A 23,410-nucleotide genomic window follows, 5' to 3' on the forward strand; every position below is an offset into this window, starting at 1 on the left:
GACTGGTCAGTGCGGCCACCATTAATGGCCTTTTAATTAGAACCATAATGGAATTCTACCCAGCAACTGATCACCCTAGTATGGTGCCAATTACGGGATGTGAGTGCCCTGTTCCTAATAAATATCTTGCTGTCGTTTGTTGATTGGGGATGGGGTCGGTGTTGGGGGTTTTGCGATAAAGGAATGTGTCTCCTTACCATCTCCGCTCCTAAAGGTCAATTACCTGGGATGGCTGCTGGCATCAGGGAGAGATCACAAATCTAAGAGGGGCTTGGTGGGGCTATACCTAGTTCAGTCCAGGTCCCATGCAGACTGAGTTAGTCAATCTGTTTGCCCAGTAACATGCCTTTGTTGGCGCAACGACGTGGTGTTGCACACTAAATGCATTGTCTTGCTGTGAATGGAAGTTAAGTGATTTTGAAAACATTTGAGAAATAATAATCATAGTTTTTAATGGACAAGTCTTTCCAATATTGTTAGAAAACTATTCTTGAAACAAACAAAAAAATATGCTCTTGTTTGGAGCTTACTTTGATGAGGTCAGCCATGGACTGTTAAGCTTAGTGTTAGGAGAGCGTTTTCGCCCGGTGCTCGCAGCTGTGGTTGGTTGGATGAGGATATGTGTTCACTGTTCACCCCTCTACATCAGCGTCGGCCTGGCCGCTGAATCATCATTCAGTACGCTCACATTCAGTGGTTTTGGATCAGTAGAGGTAAGGAGAGGGGTGTATGGGACTAGAAGTTGCACCTTCAAGATCTAGGCTAAAGATCAGTGGTCTATTTCTGAACCGGGGGTTCGGGGTATAGGTGCAGGAACCATGGGGAAACAAAGGCAGAAGGGGGAACTTTTTAATGCTGTTGTCATGGAGTAGGCCAGCCTATTCTCATGAGATCTAACCATAATGCCCCTAAAATACTCTCCTCACACCGATAGTGCCCTTACTATAATCAGGTAGAATAGTGACTCGTGATGTTGTAGAGCTCTGGCGGTAAACCGAAAATGATCGACATTGATCACTTATTGCAGGCATATTGCTGATTTCGCCCATTACGATGAGTAGCCTATAGGTCTACTACAGGAATTAGACGTTTTAAATGAAATGGGTTTTTGTTAATGGGACAATTGATGGGTACAACTGTCAAAGTAGTAGTTTAAAGGCTAATTTGAAAAACTATGGTTGTGCACGTTGATGATAAACTTATCATTATCGTATCAATTCAGGCAATTTTTTTTTTTTTTTTTTTTTTAGCGCGATACGGATTTTTGTCCAAATCAACCAACTCTGATCCTGTAAGGGATGCTTGAGGAAGTCGTCCAGTGAATCTCAGTGGCAGATGTTTATGATTTGGTTACGAGGTTTGTATTGTTCATGTACTCCCCCTGAGAGCTGCTGCCATGACACCCTGAAGCTTCAGGGACACATCCCCCTCCCTGTCTTTGGTGTCTTCCCATGTGGTAGGCAGATTTACACCTTTGTGTTAGAGTCCCCACCCCCCATATGGCGAGGTGTGCTTTGTGGAAGGAAGTGCTCTCATCCCTGGTTCTCCCCCTCTTTCTTGTTTTCCCTCCTCAGACAAACAAGCAATGAGGAGAGGAGTGTGCCATTTGAGCGTCTCTCCACTAATCCAAACGTCCACATTGGCAAACGGGAGCAAATTGCCTTTACAAAGAGTTGGGCACCGACAGGAGTCAGGAAGGAAACGGGGATGACTGGCTGAAATTGCTTTGATTAGCGCATGAGTTGTCAGGATTGGTGGTGGTAGTATTTTTATACAGCGCTTTTCATTACAAACTACAATCCCAAATTCACTTAGTAGTAGGGGTCAAAACTACAAGTAGTAGTCAATCAAGTGGTTGAAATAGTGGACAAAACTACACTAAACAGTACTGGCTTAAACTAGAAGGTAAACTTGACAAGGGTTGGCATGCTGATGACTCATATTAGTGTAGCCGCCTGCATGAGGAATTACACTGGTGTTTGATCCAAGCATGGATGATGATGATGATGATAGTCCTAGTTGAATGTTTAATGCCTATTATTTTCAGATCACAGTAGTGAAATTCTACTTCCCTCCCCTTTTTTGATTGGACAGACAAATAGGTTGTGGCTATTGAAAATGCTTAGATTTTCCTGTAATCAGTCTTGGGCTGCTCGTGGGCTTGTACAGCAGTCTGCAGTGCAGCCAGTCATATAGGTCAATAGTGCAGAAGAAAGAAGGCTGGAGCGGGAGCGAACGGGTAGAGGAGAGCGTTGGGGCTGTGGTAATTAAGTAGTCCATGCCTGGGACCAATTATCGGCAAACCGATTTTGTAAATGGCTTGTTATTTCAGGTTGGCTGCAGCTCGGCCAAATGAAAATGAATGAACAGATTTGAAGGCCTGACCACACTCCCCCCCCCCCCCCCCCCCCCCCCCTGCACTTGAGCATTGTACAGTTCTGTCTGCACTCTTCAGTCAACTCCTTTAAGGCCATAACCTTCCACCTTCTGATGTTTGGCCCCGTGGCCCTTGCTTGATGAGGGGATATCCTGGATGACACCTTTTTTGCAGTGTGTGCTGATCCTAAGCGCTTAGCGTATGGCCCCCTGTGTATTGAGTCCCTTGCTAACTCGATTAGTCCAAAGAGGAGCAGGTGACCTCTCCTCGGGGGGCCCCACTGGACCCTGTGTGGGGCACCATGACCCCGGTGTTGGAGGGAGGATGTTCATTAGCGGATTGAGGTCTCACCCCTGCGGAGCGTCTAATCATTACTCTCCATAGGTTGAGCAACTCACCACCACTAAATCGTCTCGATGCAAGCAGACTCGCTGTTCCGCCGCTGAAGTTTGTTTTCAGGAGATAAGCAGTGTTCCTTTTCACAACTTCATTTGTCTCTAGTGGGAGTTCACCATTTGGCATATGACCATTTGGAAACCTTTGAGCAGAGCATAAGTTGTAGCCACATGAAACAAAGCTTTTGTCAACACTTGTTGTAAGTATTGTTTCTTGTAGCAAGTTCAAAAAGACCCATAGAAATGACAACCTTAAAGTTGACTTGGAGGCATCTAAAACAAATATATTCTTCCAGTTGGGAAGACACTTGACCTTTCTGCATACATACATTGCAATGTAATATTGTGGTATTATACACTTTGTATTGTAAATGTGTAATGATGTAATTGTTTAAATCTTGTTTGGACCCCAGGAAGAGTAGCTGCTGCCAATGGCGATCCAAATAAGTACAGCATGGTCTGTCATTCAAGACCTCGCAGCTGGGTCTTTCGATTAAAAAAATGGACATCGTTCACTGTGGCTTGATGGCCTTTTTCAGACACTAGAATCTAGATGCTCTAATTAAACGATGCCACACACAGTTCGTGCACCTATTATGTTTGTTTAAAGGTGAGGCTGCTGAGTCATGGATAATGCAGTGTTTCAGCTGAGTCACGGACCAAATGTTGTCGAATTGAAAGGGTCATACTGAAGACTAACTTTAAAGGACTTGTGTTTTTAAACTGTTAGCTTTATCATTGTTGAATAAAGCTTGAAATTGAATTTTACCAGCATGTACCTGTTGCATCAATGGAGGCTACTCTCTTTTTCTATTGCTCCTTAGGCAGACGGAGGCCCTGTCTGAGCTAGAAGCTCTCCTTTACCATATTATGTACCATATGGAGTTTGACAGCATGTCTTCTTTGACAGTGTTTTATTCAGCCACTTTGACCGATCGACTTGACAGATTTTAAAAAAATATGTATTTTCTCTTGAAAGTGCCTTAGGGTAAAGTCTTGCGTAGTTTCAGTGGATAAACTGTATTCTAGTTATCTTAAAATATGTTAAGTGCATCTGTTAGAACTCAGTTGGATGATGGTTCTAATCCCAAGTACAATACAGTAAGGGCACCACGTTAAGTTAATTATCGCTCCCCATTCAAGGTGAAGGGGCGCAAATAGGGGAGGGCAGGGGTTTAGAGGGAAATCAAAGATTTCGTGGGCGGAAGGAGCTTTTGGTGAAGTAGATGAAAGACGTTTTCTTGACGATTTTATTTTTCCAACCTTTTTCTTTTACAGTTCAGTTCTGTGTCATCCAACTCTGGCTCATTACAACTCAGTCGCTGGGGAAAGGACAAATGCATTGTTCTATGATTGGCATCTCGGCTTGATCTGCGGGGGGAAAAAGTGAGTGCCTCGGGCTTGCTCAATAAAAAGGCTCTCCCTTCCAAAACTTTGCTGTAATTGTTGGCAAAGTTCCTGTTACAGGTCAATGAGTGTATTGTGCACCTCGCTCTTCCAGTCGCTCCTTTGCATGTACAGTGAGTGACCTTTTCAACTTTGACTAGGGAAACGTAGCCAAGATGGTACCGCAAAGCCAACTCCCCCACCCTTTCCTGTCTGATGTGACGCACACAGAGGGAGGGTAAGATAGCCAATGTATTGGCTTGGTAGATCAATGTATTTGCTTTCTCATCAAATTGATGAGTTCCTTCTAGGGTCACTTGTTTCTAGTATGTTTTAGGAGCACACTGCTTATAATGGTGATCTGCATTGCACAGGTTGCTGTCCAGTTTAGCTGCATCATGAGACTTACCATGCAACAGGGATCCTGCATTGAAATACTGATAAGCCTACTGATTTAGGCTTCGAGAGCAAGTACACCATAACGGGAGGCCAAGTACGTCAAGCGATAGGACGGCCACCTGCTGCTTTTAGCGGTTCGTCGTCGTCGTTGTGTGTTGGCGAGTAATACTTTTTTTAGTGGGTGATAAATGAGTTGATGAAATAGTTTCAAAACATTGGGGTTGTGGTGATTTAACAAAGCCTACAGAGTGAGTGGTTTGATTCGACATGTTAGAAACCCCAACTGCTGCAATACAATAAGCAGGCTGTTCGTTGGTTGATTGATTGATCCATAAAATGTAAATTACAGCTTCCAATGGCTATAGGGGATTTCAAGACTGGTGGATGGATTGTTGAGCTTTGCTGTGTTAAATGATTGGGGAGATCCTGCCTGGGCAATGAGGAGGGAGACACTGTGGGAGGTAGACCAGGTGTTTGACGCTAGCTAACCCTCCGAGGAACCACCCTCCAGACGGTCTCACAGGTCCACACACCTGCTTCTTTACTTGTTTCACACCCACACAGGAAAAGGAGCTGGAGGCTAAAAGAAGAGAACTGCTCAAGACTATCGTACACTGTTTCTGGGTGGTGTAGCTCACCTTGTCAACCCAGGTTCTACATAAATAAGGCCAGTTGGTTGCTGTGAATGGAATCTTTTGGCCGCATGTAATTGAATCTGACCTGACCGCGCAATTAATCATAACCTACAATATTTGCTTAGTGTTATTGGGTTCTGGGGCAGCACGTACCCCAGCGGTGAGGTCGACCCCCGTACCACCCCAGCGGTGAGATCGACCCCCGTACCACCCCAGCGGTGAGGTCGACCTCTGTCTAGCCATCCCAGCAGTCAGTCATTCGGAGCTGGTGTAATGTGAGCAACTGGCATTCTGTCTGTCGCTGCAGTTTGGCTCCTTAGCTTTCTGTTTCTAGGCTACTTCCAGCCAAGACTCTTTAGGGGACGAGTGCTGTTTTGACCATTCTGACAATGTTTTTATATTTACATTTTGTCTGGTTTTCTATGAGATTTGGCACATTTTGAGTGGTTGGCATACACTGGTGGAGAATGCAGTCATTTTTAAAACCCCTGTTTTGTTTATCCTTGTTGGTTGTCCATGTCATGCTGTGCCCTGCCATTTTACTGCCTTTAGTAGACTATTGTCTGACCTTGACAGTTTGACTGAACTGACAATGGCAAGCCCCAAATCGTTGTATGTGTGTGTCATTTCAAACAGCCAATGGTTCCTCCTTTTTTAAAAGTTGCGAGCTTGGACTTAGAGGTACCCATAATCACAGCTTCTTTGCTCCAGACCACCACAGTTAGAGCACTCAATATGCATTTGGGTCCCAAGGTTTTTATATGACCAATCATATCGAGTGCTTCCAATGACGAATTTTGACACGAGCCACCCTTGCCTTTTTGGCGTTCTTCAACAAAGATGGCTGACAAAAGATTACGGTGGAACCAGATGTAAGTTGTCATAACGAGTCAAGCAAAATATTTACAATTGAGAGCAATATGTTAGTTAATGTAGAGACAAACGTTTGTACATATTTTTTTGTCAAAGTTAATTCACGAAAATCGCTATTTAGCAAGTTATCCGACTTGCTAACATTAGCCAGCTAGCTAGTGTTAGGAGAATGAATTTGTAATTTGTGTTTAATGTTTTAGGGACTCCTGAGAGAACCAGCAAACCAGGCTGTCGTCTTGTGAAACAGTGGATGTAAAGAATCTAGCTAGCTAAAGCATTTACTGCAAATTGAATGTACAATTGTGTAAGCTTGCCTTGCAATGCAGCTGAAGTAACATAGCTAGCTAACTATTTACTTGCTTATTGTGTAGTGGAGGATTAAAAATAACTGTATGCCTATGGATGTGTAGCTTGCTACAGTATGTAGCCGGTCTGTGTATGGACCCTAAAACGAATATTCATACCAATCTATGAACCTCAGTTATCATAGTTGTATCAACTTCAAGTCTGAATGGCATTAATGAAGCCTATGGATAGAGTAGAATATAATAACTTTATTGTGCCAAGGATGCAAGTCCTATATACACATGTACTGTAGTTATTACCACGCATGAGATTCCCACATTGTAGACTGTACATTGAATATATTCACTGATCATGTACTCTTCCATGGCAAATAAAGGTGTGGTTCAGGTATGAATCTCTGAGACATTCTTTTTCAGTCATGTCAAAATCCATTATTTGAATGATGCTGTCTGCATGTATGTATTACAATTATACACTTCAACAGTGTTTACCACTCCTGCTCCTGGGATATCAATGATTACACATTGTAACTATGTAATAGACTAGAAACATAATTGATTTGTAATTCATATATACAGAGAGGAAAAAACCAATACATTTCTAACTCCCTTCATCTGCATTAATCTGAGAACACAGGATAATATTTCAATGAGATACTTCATTTCAACCAGTGGAGAATGTGAAACGCTGTATTGAAAAGTTCATTATCCAGGTGTTATAAATGCATTATTATGATAATTGTAATATTATAAATACAAGTTCAATCTGTACTTCAATGCACATTTGGTGTGCATTATTAAATGAGGAAGAAAGACGAGGTGGGGAGAGAGGTGGGGAGAGAGGTGTAGAAGACAAAGGGAAAGAGGTAAGAACAGTGGCAGACAGCATATGAGTCATGAATTAGTGCTACCCTAATATTCTCTCAGTTCATCACAATTGCTGTGTCTTCTAACCAGCCTTGGGCCCCCAGTTGGCCCGAAGGTTTTCTTAAGAGCGGGTGAGGTGGCGATGACGGGATTGGCTTCCTCTCTCACATCAAAACATACCTGCAGACGAGAGAGCATAATTAAGCCTTGTTTTTTTTATTGTAACACGGTCAGTCATCTTAAATCAGGAGGTGAAATGCAAAACTGACCTTGGATCATTTAACTCTGGGACTACTACACCTCTCTCTGTATTTCAATGTAAAGCATCTCTTTAATAATACTTCCTGTTGACCCGACCAAGTGACCTCTCACCTATGATCATGCTGTGCCCTCAGTTAAGATGCGGGAGGGGTTCACCAAAACAGCTGATAAAACCTAGAGGATTTAGGGAGAAGGGGGAGAGACTTATTGTGTGTGTGGTCTCACCTGGTGTCCACACTAAGTGGCTACGGAGTACTTTATGCTGAAAAGCAGACACGAGGACAAACAATAGAAGATGTCAATAGAAGATACTGTATGTGACGCAGACACCCATCGGAGTGTACCTGGGACATTTAAATATAGAGGGCTATGTGTCTCACCACTTGGTTATTGCAAGGCTAACCCCCAGGGAAATCATGACTTGGCAGCAACAGATAATCCAGTGAAAATGGCTGTGTTTATGTGGTGTAAATCTGAAAATTAGCAGCTGACATCTTAAGGGTTTTTTAATGAATGCATGTGAGACAGGTTCCATGTACAACAAGACAGGCAGAGAGGAAGAGAGAGAAAGAACACAGAACAGTTTAATTACCTCTGGTTATGGACACTTTTGCCAGAAATAAAGCTTCCACGGCCTGGTCCTCGGGCAGTGAACATCTGACTATCTACATTTTCGACCCCTTGATCAGCTCGCTCTCTGAAAGTAAAGAAAACAGCTTATTTTTTTTTATAGATATGAAAACAATAACTGAGAGATGACCATTCGATCTAAAGCAGCAAATGTAATTTTCAGGGTACGTCAGTACAGCCCCGCGCTGCTTACCAGAGTCCTTCTTCGTAGGTGTCCGCTATGACTTCCTTTGTGTCGGAAAAAGTTGCTTTCAGAACAATTATTTTTGATTGAACATAAAGGTTTTGCTCTCGACAAAAAGACACAAATGTACCTCCATAGCATAAAACAATTTGCCTGTGAATAAGCACACCTTCATACAACGTGCTACTGTCTGCAGAATTCCTGACGCACAACCGAAGATGCTGCCATATCCTGCCAGCACGCCCACAAGCGAGCCACTCAGGAGCAGAATAATGACGCGTGGAAGAGGGAAAGGAATGAGATTTGTTGCAAGTTGAGGAGGGCGGCTAATAGCTGAACAATAGACTATTCACCCTTTACTAAAGAATAGTCTAATAGCTGAGCTAGGTGTGAAAACCCATTCCTCCTATCACAGACCAGATTTGCCCTAACGACCAAGGGGTAGCTTGCTACTCCATGTAATAAAGTAATGACTTTTCAAATAAGTTACCTTATACATTATGTTGGCTGACAATTTGTTAGCTACGCTGTCCTTACGAACCACATACCGGTACATACTGCTGTAATGGTATGCTACCTAATGGTAGTAGTTATACATCAAACTTGCCAGTGTATTAGCCTAATAGGCTAATTATCTAACTACCCAACGTTTATTGACTTGATTATTCTTGTCATTCTTAGCTAAATGGTATAGTCGTTGTGCTTTCTCAATGGACATTTGGGTGCTTTCATAAATTCGCTCTGGCTATCTATAGCGCTGAACACTTGCGCGAGCACATAGCAAATTAATGGAATCGAACATTCGCAGAGCCTGTTTTGACTGGAGTTTATTTTACCACTACAATCTGTTCATCAGACAAAACTGGGGAGAAAAAAATTGTTTAGAAAGTAAACATCCGCACCTCTGGTGTCAGCTGTGCTTATGTCTGCGTAATAAAATAGTAGGGATTTGTTTTTACTTCTATTTCTGGTCTAGCGATCGATGACAAACAAGCTCGCTGCCCGGACTTACATAATTAAAGAGAAGATTCTCTTGATTTAAAATGGTGCCCGTGTAACAGTTTTGCTTCCGTTCCTCTCCTCGCCCCTACCTGGGCTCGAACCAGGGACCCTCTGCACATATAGACAACAGCCACCCTCGAAGCATCGCTCCCCAAAAGCCACAGCCCTTGCAGAGCAAGGGAAACAACTAATTCAAGGTCTCAGAGCGAGTGACATCACCGATTTTTGAAACGCTATAATATTAATCAAATGAATTAAGCCAAATTTCTTAATCAATCCCATATACTATGTTATTACAAAAAAGGTTTTAAATTCTCTGGTAATGACAATACGGAATGCCATCAAATGCTTCTCAAAGATGCCCTCTGGTGGTCAAACTAGCAATAACTTACAGTAACAGAAGAAATAGGTGAGAATTAAATGACATGCCACAGAATTCTGCAGCAGCACGCAGGGTGTGCCGCAGTAAGACGCAACTTTTTTAAAGGAGGATCCACTGTATATTTTTTTTTCTTGTGCCTTTTGCTATTTGCCTCATGACTCCTGCATGCTTTGCTGACTATGAACTTTCTTGTTTACCCAACCGTGGGACAGAGTTTGTTCCCACACTCGGAACTCTGACTCTCTATTGGTTACAGACTTTTGGCCTCCCATCCTAATCTAACCACCTCTCGCTGGCTTTGTATTCATGTTGCCTGATGAAATTGCTGTACAATATGATCTTGTTCCCATCTAATGCACATTCAAATGTAATAAATCAACACTGGAGAGCTCTCCCTGTCCTCTGCCGTGCCTTGATTGTATTACTGCTGATGATATCTGGAAATGTGCATGTTTACCCTGCCCCATCATGTACTGTTGCTAGCCCCAATTCTGACTTGTGCTCTGATTATCTGCTTCACTGATTTCTGCTCTCGTAAAAGCCTGGGGTTTCTGCATGTTAACACTCAAAGCTTATTACCTAAAATGGATCAATTGAAAGTGTGGGTTCACAGCTCCAATCTAGATGTTTAGTCATTACTGAGACATGGTTAACTTCTTTGGCCTCAACTCCTATTAACGGGATCGATTTGACAACATCCGGTGAAATGACAGAGCGCCAAATAAAATAAAAATCATACATTCACAAGTGCAACACACCAAATTTAAAGCTTAACTCTTCCAAAGGTGGGAGAGTGGCACTTTACCAAGGATCAATTTCAGTGCTCGGTTGTCTCCACCAAGTCTGTCCCCAAACAATTTGATTTGCTGATTTTAAGCATTAAACTTTCAAATAGCACTTTGTTGACTTGCTGGGTGCTATCATCCTCCATCAGCACTGGCCTGTACCCTACCTGCCCTAAGCTCTCTCCTGGCCCCTTACACTAACTCTGAATTTGTCCTGCTAGGTGACCTAAACTGAGACATTCTTATACTACCTGACCAAGTCCTAAAGCAATGGAACACCCTAAATATTTCTCAGATTATTACCAGTCCCATAAAGTATGGCTCCAAACACCCAGAAAAGACTACTCTCCTCAACGTTATCCTTACAAATAATCCTGATGGGTAATAATCTGTATCCTGTAATGACCTTAGTGATCATTGTTTTACAGCCAGTGTTCGTAATGGCTGCTCAGTGAAATGACCTGTCCTGATTTTGTCATAGACGCTTGCTAAAAAACTTTAATGAGCAAGCCTTCCTTCATGAACTGGCCTCTGTAAAATGGTATAGAATCAGCTTGATCCCCTCTGACAAAGACGCTTGGACCTTCTTTTTTGATATTTTCAGTGGTATTGTTAACAAACATGCCCCATAAAGAAAGTGAGAATTAAAAACAGGTTCAGCCCGTGGTTTGACTGTGATCTTGCAGAGTTACTCCACCTGAAGAATTGCATTTAGCGACAGGCTCGGCACACGCATACTCACGCGCATACTGACTGGCTCTCGTTCAGGCAAATGAGAAATAAGTGCACTCAGGCTATCCGGAAAAAAGTTAGTTACTTTTAGGAGCAGTTCTTTCTTTGGGTCTAACCCCAAGAAGTTCTGGAAAATAGTTAAAGACCTGGAGAATAAACCCTCCTCCTCACAGCTGCCCATGTCCCTTGATGTTGATGTGATTGTTACTTACAATAAGCACATGGCTGAGCTCTTTAGTCACAACTTCATTAAGTCAGGATTCCTATTTGACTCAGCCTTGCCTGTCCAACATTTCCTCATCTCCAACCCCTTCTAATGCAACTAGCCCCGATTCTCCTCTTTTTTCCCCTGTCCCACTACAAAGTTTCTCCTTGCAGGTGGTCACTGAGTCCGAGGTGCTAAAGGAGCTCCTTAAACTTGACCCCAAAAAAACATCTGGGTTTAGGCTCTTAGGCTTTGCGATGATAGGGGCAGCAACCTTATCTTTGACCTTTTTTTAACCTGTCTCTCCTCTTTGGGGAGGTTCCCATTGCTTGGAAGGTAGCCACGGTTCATCCTTTATTTTTAAAGGGGAGATCAAGCTGATCCTAACTGTTATAGGCTTATTTTAATTTTTGCCCTGTTTATCAAACGTGTTGGAAAAATAATCAACTGACTGGTTTTCTTGATGTCTATAGTATTCACTCTGGTATGCAATTTAGTTTCTGCTCAGGTTATGGATGTCACTGCAACCTTAATGATCCTCAATGATGTCACCATTGCCCTTGATTCTAAGCAATGTTGTGCTGCTATTTTTACTGACTTGGCCAAAGCTTTTGAGACGGTAGATCATTCCATTCTTGTGGGCTGGCTAAGGAGTATTGATGTCTCTGAGGGGTCTTTGGCCTGGTTTGATAACTACCGCTCTCAAAGAGTGCGTTGTATAAAGTCAGAACATCTGCTGTCTCAGCCACTGCCTGTCACCAAGGGCGTACCCCAAGGCTTGATCCTAGGCCCCACGCTCTTGTCAATTTACTTGAACAACATTGCTCAGGCAATAGGAATCTCTTTCATCCATTTATATGCAGATGATAGTTTTATACTCAGCTGGCCCCTCCCCGGATTATTAAACGCTCTACAACAAAGCTTTCTTAGTGTCCAACAAGCTTTCTCTGCCCTTAACCTTGTTCTGAACACCTCCAAAACAAGAAGAATGGTAAGAAGAATGAATGCCCCTCTCCCCACAGGTGTGATTTACTACTTCTGAGGGTTTAGAGCTTGAGGTAGTCACCTCATACAAGTACTTGGGAGTATGGCTAGACGGTACACTGTCCTTCTCTCAGCACATATCAAAGCTGAAGTTAAATCTAGACTAGGTTTCCTCTATTGTAATCGCTCCTCTTCCACCCCAGCTGCCAAACTAACCCTGATTCAGATGACCATCCTACCCATGCTAGATTACGGAGACGTAATTTATAGATCGGCAGGTAAGGGTGCTCTCGAGCGGCTAGATGTTCTTTACAATTCGGCTATTAGACTTGCCACCAATGCGCCTTATAGGACACATCACTGCACTCTGTAAACTGGCCATCTCTGTATACCTGTCGCAAGACCCACTGGTTGATGCTTATTTATAAAACCCTCTTAGGCCTCACTTACCCCCAAATGAGATACCTACTGCAGCCCTCATCCTCCACATACAACACCCGTTCTGCCAGTCACATTCTGTTAATGGTCCCCAAAGCACACACATCCCTAGGTTGCTCGTGTTTTTCAGTTCGCTGCAGCTAGCGACGAACGAGCTGCAACAAACACTCAAACTGGACAGTTTGATCTCAATCTCTTCATTCAAAGACTCAATCATGGACACTCTTACTGACAGTGACTGCTTCGCGGGATTTATCGTTATCTCGACCTTCTTGCCCTTTGCTGTTGTCTGTGCCCAATAATGTTTGTACCATGTTTTGTGCTGCTACCATGTTGTGTTGCTAACATGCTGTGTTGTCATGTGTTCCTACCTTGCTATGTTGTCTTAGGTCTCTCTTTATGTAGTGTTGTCGTGATGTGTGTGTTGTCCTATATTTTTTTTTAAATATCCCAGCCCCCGTCCCCGCAGGAGGCCTTTTGGTAGGCTGGCCATTGTAAATACTCGGTAATCGCTGTTCTGATAACCTGTTGAGGCCAGGGGGCAGGATCTTATCCCGGTAATGGGATTCATTGTCATGTGACCATGGCGGGGAATTCAAAACTGCAAGAGTAATCATTTCAAATAATCAAATAATCAACTATTTTCCTCCATTTGAAAGATATATCTCCTAAATCTAACCACGCTGTCCGATTTTCAGAGGCTTTACGGAGAATGCATAAAGTTAGGTTATGTGAGGAGAGTACATTGACAATAGCTGCGTGTAATGTTTAGCCAATTCAAAGAAGGGCATCAACAGACAGAAAACTAGCTAGAATTATGCACTTACCTTTGACAATCTGCATCAGATGACACTCATAGGACATTATGTTAGACAATACATGCATTTTTAGTTCCATCAAGTTCATATTTATATCCAAAAACAGCATTTACAGTCACGGTGAAATTCAGAATTTTTTTCGGCTCAAATGCTCCCAGTGAATCCAGCATTACAAATCACGGAATTACTATTCGAAAACATTGGTAAATTATAATATTGTCATTCAAAGAATAATATATTATCATCTCGTAATTGCTACCGAATGGCCAGATCTCAAAATAACTTTACTGGGAAATCACATTTTGCTATAAACTGGGTACTATGCTAACAACATAAGCTAAGCTATAAGCTAAGCTAAGCTATGCTATACCGTTAGCATTAGCATCATCTAATATCGATAATAACATTCTAAATATCCCCTTACCTTTGATTATCTCCATCAGAAGGCGCTGCCAGCGATCCCAGGTCCAGAACAAATGTGGTTTCTTTTGACAAAGTTCATAATTTATGTCCAAATAGTTAGCGTTCAGTAGGCTCCCACAAAATGAGGTGGGCAGTGTAAAGTCACGCCGAAAAGCAAAAAAAAAACCTAGTAAATAATCTATTTATGTTTGTTCAAACATGTCAAACGTTGTTTAGCATTAATCTTTTGGTCCATTTTTAACGTGAAACATCAGTAAACATCGGTAATATTTTCACACAACCTATCAAGTGTCTAGAATAAACGATTATGACAAAGAATCTTCTCAGATTCATGCGCAGGTGCAAAAAATGAAGTGATGACGTGTCAACTTGTAAGCATTCTAATTCGGTCTGTATTCATCACAGATGCTTCAAACAACTTTCTAAAGATCGTTGACATCTAGTGGAAGCAGTAGGAGTTGCGAACTGAATCCTTTCTCACTGTGGTATCTTTAAAACAATGACACTAAATAGTACAGTCACAAAATTCTCATTTTTTTAAATCTATTTTTCACAGGTTTTTGCCTGCAATATGAGTTTTGTTATACTTACAGACACCATTCAAACTGTTTTAGAAAATTCAGAGTGTTTTCTATCCAAACCTGAACAATAATATGCATATTCTAGCTTCTGAGTTGGTGTAGGAGGCAGTTAAAAATGCGCACATATTTTTTTCCAAAATTCTCAATACTGCCCCCTGGCCTCAACAGGTTTTAACTGACTTGCCTAGTTAAATAAAATATAGTGTACTTATCCCTCCAAATGAGATGAAATGGGCAATGGAGCCCATTGTACATTGATAAAGCACTAAGTAAATGTCCAATCTGTACTGGCTATGGTTATGCTGCTCATACTAATCTGTAAAGACTAGCAAAAGCTAAAAGAATTGAAATGGAGTTAGTAAGGCAGCTGAAAGGCAAATTGAAGAGAAACTACTATCAGTAAATACATATTGACTCCACATGCAGACAAGCTGGCAGTCTTGCTGCAAAGCCCCCTGGGATGTAGAGAATGACAAATGGGTGTCTGAGGTTGTCCCCTGACCTGAAGCGCAGGTTGTTTGTCCTGATCAGCCTGATGGGAACTAAGTGTGTCGTGGTGTGCTGTTGGGAAGATCCAAGTCTTTGGGATGTGTATTTGTATCTAATATAAGCCCAGGGTTTCTGGTATCGACATTGCGTCAGATTATTGGCGGAAATTGTATTCATGTTTTATAATGAGATCCCATGAGAGAGCGCTGCATTTCATGTAGTGTCTTGGCACTGGCAGTGTTGAGTTGTAAGCAAGTGCTGCTGGCTGGCAGCAACAGATTCCAATTCCCATTAGTGCCAATGTCTTGTACACACGTACACACACACACACACACACACACACACACACACACACACACACACACACACACACACACACACACACACACAAAGGGCTTTCTGTTTGTAATCTTAAGGTAGCATTGATGAATATGCATGGTCAAATACCTATTATATTAGAGCCATGCTTGGAAATGAACTGCTACCTTGAGACTTGGTGCTGTTGTCACATTCACATAACTTTTTTTTATTAAAGGAGAGGGGAGAATCACTCCCTTTCCTATTCAAGGCTTTATTAACAGAAACATTAGAAACAGTGGAAGATCGGTGAGACGGGAGCACACAGGGACACACTGCTCCCCAGATATTTTATATATCCTTGAGGGACTCTATGCACACACTGGCATTTGTTACATAGGACACGTCACACCTTTACAAGTGATGCCTGCGTTGAGTGAAAAGCTGATTTTTCTCCCCTTCGTTTCAGTGTGTAAGGATCCACCCTATAAAGTGGAGGAGTCTGGATACGCAGGCTTCATCTTGCCCATTGAAGTTTACTTCAGAAATAAGGTACATTTTTAACAAGGTTTCGACGCGTATTGCTTACTGAAGATCCCAAGCTGTGAACATATGGCTTAACCAGATTTATGTACCATTGGTGACCATGATCGTTGGTATTTTTTTAAATGATCTATGTTGAGCGTTTGAAAAATGTCACACATTTAATGTGGTCAGTGCTGATGTTGATCTTTTATGAATTCCATATGGTTAACAAATTTGCTTTTGTATGACTGTTTACCATTTTGGACTTTAGTACGCAACTGACTTCACTCCTTTCTTTTGTTCCTACGGATGTCCCACTGCTCTTCGCAGGAAGAACCTAAGAAAGTGCGCTTCGACTACGACCTGTTCCTACACCTGGACGGCCACCCGCCTGTCAATCACCTGCGCTGCGAGAAGCTCACCTTCAACAACCCCACGGAGGAGTTCCGCAGGAAGCTGCTCAAAGCCGGCGGGGTACGACAAGACTGGAGGGTGGGGGAGGAACATCTCAATAGCAGGTGTTTGTCCTAATAGCCTTAAGAATGGGTAGCCATACTGGATTTACAGGCTTGCTCCATCCCTGCTTGAGGTAATCATCAGGACAAGGGCTGGAGCAAAGCCCTGAATATCCAGTATGGCCACCCATGCTTAAGGCTATTGAGATAAACACCACCTGGAAAGGTAAACGATTTAAATGACAATTCAGAAGTTAAATGGAACGTAGACCAATGAGTAGCTCTTTTTAAAAAAACGACCTTGCTGGCAACTAGGTATCATTCATGTCGGTCACACATCAGACCTGCCATTGGCAGGAAAAAGGGCTTATCAGGTCAGCCATTGGCAGGCAAACCACTCTCACAGTCATGTTTTATGACTGGAATGAAGTGCTTTTTTTGTTTACTCACACGTTTGTTCTTTCTTCCCAGTGCCCTCCAGAAAGCCTTGTGCCCACATAGGAATGTCAATTTTGGAATAGATTTCTTAATTATTTCAGTGGACAATATCTTCAGGAACTTATGGAATTTACAAGATTAGGGGTGTGTTTTTATTTTTAGCAGGCCCCCCTGCCATGCTCATTCCAGTAACACACCAATGCTTTATGGCTGTGCGCACAACACTGTGCACTTTAACGTAGATTGGATTCCTTTTCAGAGGAAATGAATAAGATTGGCAACAGATGTGCACTGAATGTGATGTGGTCTAATTGAGAGACTGGTTTGTCAGTCACATTTCTTCAGCCCACTGGATGTTTTCAGGCCTTCTCCAGTACAGCTGACTGCTGCGTGTACACTGACATGCTTTTTGTGTGTCCACAGCAACGGGATCCTAACAAAAGAAGTTTGGAAGACTCTAAAGTAAGACTTATGTGAACTAGCGTTCTCTTCAAATTGAAACATTTACGTAAGAATGTGTTGATATTGTATCTTCCCCAATGCTATGACTCTCTCACTATGGCAATATAGACTTCTAAGCATGACCCACAGTAAAATTTGGGACCTTTATCCAATACGCACAGTTGGATGAGCTTCTATTATTTCTGAGACTTTCCGCATGTTGTTGACCCAGTGTTTCCTCTACCATTGTAAAGGCGGAACCCACCCCGTGCCTTGCTCTATTGTCCCCTTCTTCTATTGGAGAAAGGGTAATGGAAACACCGGAAGGTGGGGAAAGTTGTATGAAAGGAAATGCTTACTAAGTTGTTTTGGTGCTGACTCACAGCAGCTCATTTCAACTGCAGGGCACTGGAGCTTCTGAGAAACAGGCCGCGTGTTCTCAGTGGCGCTTTAACCCTTCGTTAACCTCTTGCTGCTAGGCAAGACATGAAACATTCATTCTTCCCTCGGCTGCTATGTTGAAGTGACACCGCAAACAAAATGCACCCTCAAATTTAGACCCACAGTAAAGCAGCTGTGTTGTCTTTTCTTCGCGTGCTCACTGTCATTCCATGCAAAGCAATGACTGCCTGTGAGGGATTCCAGGAACAACGTGCAGTGTTAAGTGCTCAAATGTTAAGTTTACTGCTCTTGGCATCGACGAGACCACTACGATAATACGTTAGCCTGGCTTAAGTTTTTGTCCAAACAAAAGCAGTCTTAAGTTTCACACACAATCCACTATTATAAGCAGGAATTAAGAAACTGTCCAATTGATGCAGTACTTTCAATTCAAATAGATTCATAAAGCTCTTCACTCCCAGACTGAGCGCACAATAAGATACAAAACTCAGTTTTACACATGCTGATCAGGACAATATAATTCTGTTAATGTCTTTTTTTATTGTAGTGTTTTGTTGTCTTTACTGTTATGTTGCTTCTGTTGTAGGTTTGATTCCCACATCTGCTACATTTCTATATTAAAATGGGTGTCACCTATGATCTATAAGTCACTTCGGATGAAGGCATCGGTTTAATGACCCCATTTTGCTTCCAGGTGATGGTAATGCAGGAGGGCTCCACGTCTCTGTTCGGCCAGCATCTCAAGCTGCCCACCCTCCCCAGCAGCTCCCTGACATTGACATTGTCTGATGCTAAGAAGAGCAAGGCCTTCCCGGGGTCAAAGGTCAGTGGCGGTCTCCAGGTACAACCCGGGGCTAGACAGTCTCCCCGTCCTCCCTCTCGTCCCCAAAAATTCCCACTTCTTCGAAGTCTCCCCCAGCTTAATCCCTGCATAGTTGGCTAGGTTCAAAGATGTTGAGGGTATTTGAAGTCTGTGGATTTTCCAGAGATGCTCGACTTGGGCTTATGCAAGGTATGCTACTGATAGCGGTTATAGCAATGGCCATAATGTATCCATTAGGCAGTATATAAAAGTCACTCATTTTAAAGCCTGTTGAAACTTGGTACGTATCAGTGTTTCATTGTGATGCAATTGTTCTCTAGCAGTCGCAGAGAACCAATTTTAGAATCATGGATGGAAACGACATGTATATGGGGTCTAACTGGCATGTTGCTTTCATTAAGTGTTATTTTTAGGCCCTTTAAATGGTATCATTTACCACGGCCCGGCAGAGCCCACTCCTGCAAGGGCCGGGTTACGAAAGGCCCGGTGCACATGGAAACGGTTTCCAATCCAAACAGACTGTGTGTGATGGATTACTGATGGAGCAGAGGGGTCACACACACACACACACACACACACACACACACACTTCCACTAACATCCAATGGCAACCCACCTACTGTTGTCTCCTCTCCTTCCGGATCACTTGTACCCCACATGGCTTTTTTAAGTGTTACTGATTGCTATGGCAGTCTGCCTTTTTATACTTGACTGTAAGTGCATTTTTATAGGCAAAACAAAACTGCTGAAACTCGTTATTGCACATTACTCGTTGAGCTGTTTTGGAGTTTTTTTTAAATTGCCTTGACAGTTCTAAGCAGAACTGTTATGTACAGCGTTGTAATATTTGCTGTACATAGTGCTGAGTGGCAGGTCATTATTACAAGGAGACTAGTAAAGTACATAATGCACACATCCATATACTCAATTTAAAATGTTACCATCTTAAGTAACATGGAATGTATTTGCTGGTGCTTGGCATGAAAAGTTCTTTAGAACAGTGAAATGCCTGCAGATTGTATTAACTTGCAAAGAATCCTGTGATACTCTTAGGACTGTAGCCGTTTGACATTCAGCAAACGTTGACATGTACATTTACGGGGTACCTTCGACTTTGCTCAGTCCATTCACTTTCATGGCCTCTCTAGGTTTACATGTTCTGGGAGCATCTATTAACGTGCCAGTCTTTTGGTATGGGGGGGGGTTGGCTGTTATTGATAGAGCATCACTTTATCTCCACCTTTTACTGGTCTAAAACAGTTTTGTGTGAGCAGGTTAGCAGCTAGAGGTCCAAGGGGTCAGGAGCAGATAGACTAAATCAAAAGGTTTGGGCAGGTCATAACACACCCCTACCGTCTAGACGTGCTTAATGGCTTTAAGACATCTATGAAATATTGACTGGGGGCCAGAAGGCGTGACCCCGGGACACACGGGTCACGTCGTTTAGTTGGAGAAAAGGAAATGCACTCGCTTCCACCTCCAGGTTTTTTTTTTTCACCGTCCGCGCAAATTAAGGTCGCGCTTACAGCTGTTGAGTCTTCCCTCCCTTCCCCCACATTCTGGACAAAACAAGTTCCCAGGTCTCTTCTCAAGCAAACTGGAATCCCCTTTTTTTCCTTTTACCTTGTTGTTAGACTCTTCATTGACACAGCAGTACAAGAGCCCCAGGGTGGCTCAAGGGCTTTCTCTTAAATTAATGAACACTGATTATTAGGATTCCTTTGATATGCTATGGCCAGACTTAACATTGTCTTTGCTCATTTAGTTGTCAGGGGTGTATAGATTTGAGCATTGTAATCAAGCCCCCCACGCTAGAAGCCAAGTAAATTGTCCCCGGTAGAGAATTATTTTTTATTTTGACCCCAATAAATCTCACTGTGACGTGGCAAACCTCTAATTTCATTATCCCTACACATTTCCCTGGAATATCTAGTCAACAGTCTAGACTAATTTCAGTGGTACATACAGTGCCTTCAGAATGTAGTCATACCCCTTGACTTATTCCACATTTTGTTGTTACATCCTGAATTCAAAATGAATTAAAAAAAAACAATCTCACCCATCTACACACACATAATGACAGGGAAAACCATGTTTTTAGAAATGTTTGCACATTTATTAAAAATGAAATACAGATATCTAATTTACATATGTATCCACGAGTCAATACATGTTAGAATCCCTTTGGCAGCGATTTTACAGCTGTTAGTCTTTCTGGGTAAGTCTAAAGGCATTCCACACCTGGATTGTACAATAGTCCCAGTGTCTGTTGGAAAGCAGATTGAACTAGGTTTCCCTCTAGGATTTGCCTGTGTTTACCTCTATTCAGTTTATTTTTATGCTAAAATAAATCCTTAGTCCTTGACGATGACAAGCATACTCATAAAATGATGCAGCCACCACCATGCTGGAGGTGTCCCAAACATAACAATTTGTATTTAGGACACAGTTAATTTCTATGCCACATTGTTTTTCAGTTTTACTTTAGTGCCTTATTGCAAACAGGATGCATGTTTTTGAAATATTGTAATTCTGCACAGGCTTCCTCTTCACATTTGTCAATTAGGTTATTATTGTGGAGTAACTAGAATGTTGTTGATACATCCTCAGGAGAAAACTATCACAGCCACTAAACTCTAACTGTTTTTAAAGTCACTATTGGCCTCATGGTGAAATCCCTGAGTGGTTTCTTTCCTCTCCGGGAACTGAGTTAGGAAGGACGCCTGTATCTTAGCAGTGATTGGGTGTATTCATATACCATCCAAAGTGTACTTAATAACTTCACCATGCTCAAAAGGATATTCAATGTCTGCTTTAAAAACGTTATCCATCACGAAATTCACTGCTTGACTGAGGGATCTTACAATTATCTGTATGCGTGGGGTACAAAGATGAGGTAGTCATTCAAAAATGATGTTAAACACCTATTGCACACAGTAAGTCCACACAACTTATTATGTGACTTGTTAAGCAGAGTTTTACTCCTGAACTTATTTAGGCTTGCTGTAACAAAGGGGTTGAATACTTATTGACTCAAGACATTTCATCTTTTTATTAATTAGTAAAAATGTATAAACAATTCCACTTTGACATTGTGGGGTTATTGTGTGCTGGCCAGTGACATCTTAATTGAATCCATTTTAAATTCAGGTTGTAACAACACAACAAGATGTGGAAAAAGTCAAGGGGTGTGAATACTTTCTGAAGGACTGTATGTACAAAAGGCCTTGAGGTCAAGAAGTTAGTTTTCAGCCCCTACCATCTGCTCTGGACACCCGGGAGTTACTATTAGCCAAGCTTTTTGACCCACGTTGTTGCTAATCGCCAGTGTGTCAAACAGACTAATTAGGTGTTTGCCCTGTCGTGTCCACTGACCCCGAAGTGGGATTTCTCCATTCATCGACTTCCCTCTTGCCAGTGCGTAATCCTTGGAGCATTAGTTATGGCTGAACTAACCTTTCGTTATTTACAAAGCTTATGTAATGTTATATGTAATCCAAATGGTTTAAGATGTTTCACTAACTATCAATAAAATGTTAACCTATCCACTAAACTTAAAGGTAGCTCAAAACCGAACTCGAGCAAGTTGCTAGGATCCTATAGATGGTCTATCATCAAGTTATCTAAATAAATTGAGACCTAATCTTTGGCCTGTGCTTTTTGCCGCAGGACAGCTCCAAAGGAACTGGCGCCCTCCTCACCACCACCACTTCTAACAGTAGCAGCTCATCCAAGCTACACAAACCCTCAAAGGACCACAAAGACAAGCCTATAAAAGAGACCAAAAGTGCCTTCCGAGACTGTGGCAGGGAACCCAGCAAAGCCTCCAAAAATTTCTCCAAGAAACCCAAAGAGAACCAGCCTCTTCTTCGTGACAACCCCCCCATCCCCAAGATGGGCTTCAAGGAGCCCAAGGCCATGTCCAAGGAGCACCGGCAGGACGGGGGCTACTCGCACGGGGCCGGGTCTGGGGCGGGGACTAACAAACGACTGTCTGTCACTGACTGCGAGGACCACGTGACCAAAAAGCGCAAGAAAAACTTATCGGAATTGTCTTTAAAACCGTCAGGGGGCTCGTCCCTGTCGCACGCCCAGTCCCACCACTCGGATAAGAAACTGCTGAAGGACAAATCCCAGGTGCAGCCTGCTAAACTGCGGGTGGACGGCCGCGAGGTGCTGGGGGAGCGCAGAAAGGCGTTGACGCTGCCGCCGTTCCCGGAGCTGATGGATGTTAACTACTCTGACATGGAGGACAATATGTCCACCAAATCAGAGGTGAGTGAGGCCTTTTTGTACTTGGTGTTTTTGTTGGTTGGTGTGGTCTGTCTTGACCACATTGGAAGTAAGTGTTGAATTATAGTTTCATGTCTTCTGGGCTCTACTTTGTAGCTCCTACAATTTATTTTAGTTTTAAAAAAGGATTGATTCAGGGACGTGTAATTCTAGTCCTCGTGGCCAATGTCTGATGGTTTTCATCTCTTCCTTCGAATCAGTGAGTGGTGAAAACCAGGTGTACCTTTTGAGCAGTCCATGACATTAATGGATCGATGAATTGTTCCATTGCTTTCTGTTACTGTTACGGCTTCACATGCAGGAACAACAGAGAGGAGGCAATCTTAAACATGGTGGGTATTCAGCTGCATATGGGCTGCTTTTGTATGGATGATGGTAACAAGAAATGGATACCTCCTAAACCACCACCCATCTCCATGAATTTCCCACCCGGTGTTCCATTTTGACAAAGCCCAAAAAGCTGCCCATGCCAAGCGACTATAATGTTTGCAGGTTTAGAATGTTCTGCAAAATGCAGGATGCAGTTGCGTAACTGTTGCATTCTGAAGACAGCGAAAAATTGACAATTTGCTACTCTACTCAAAG

General features: G+C 42.5%; 1 protein-coding gene across 1 annotated transcript in view; it reads left to right on the forward strand.

The window, feature by feature from the left end:
* Positions 1-23,410, forward strand: part of LOC115198228 (protein AF-9) — a 55,443-nt gene that overhangs the window by 16,551 nt on the left and 15,482 nt on the right. Inside the window, exons 3-7 of the mRNA XM_029760012.1 lie at positions 15,918-16,000; positions 16,304-16,447; positions 17,290-17,328; positions 18,404-18,532; positions 22,202-22,807. Of these exons, the coding sequence (XP_029615872.1) occupies positions 15,918-16,000; positions 16,304-16,447; positions 17,290-17,328; positions 18,404-18,532; positions 22,202-22,807 (1,001 nt within the window). The remainder of the gene's footprint in view (positions 1-15,917; positions 16,001-16,303; positions 16,448-17,289; positions 17,329-18,403; positions 18,533-22,201; positions 22,808-23,410) is intronic.

The sequence above is a fragment of the Salmo trutta genome, chromosome 8 (genome assembly GCF_901001165.1).
Source record: "Salmo trutta chromosome 8, fSalTru1.1, whole genome shotgun sequence".
Taxonomy (NCBI): Eukaryota; Metazoa; Chordata; class Actinopteri; order Salmoniformes; family Salmonidae; genus Salmo; species Salmo trutta.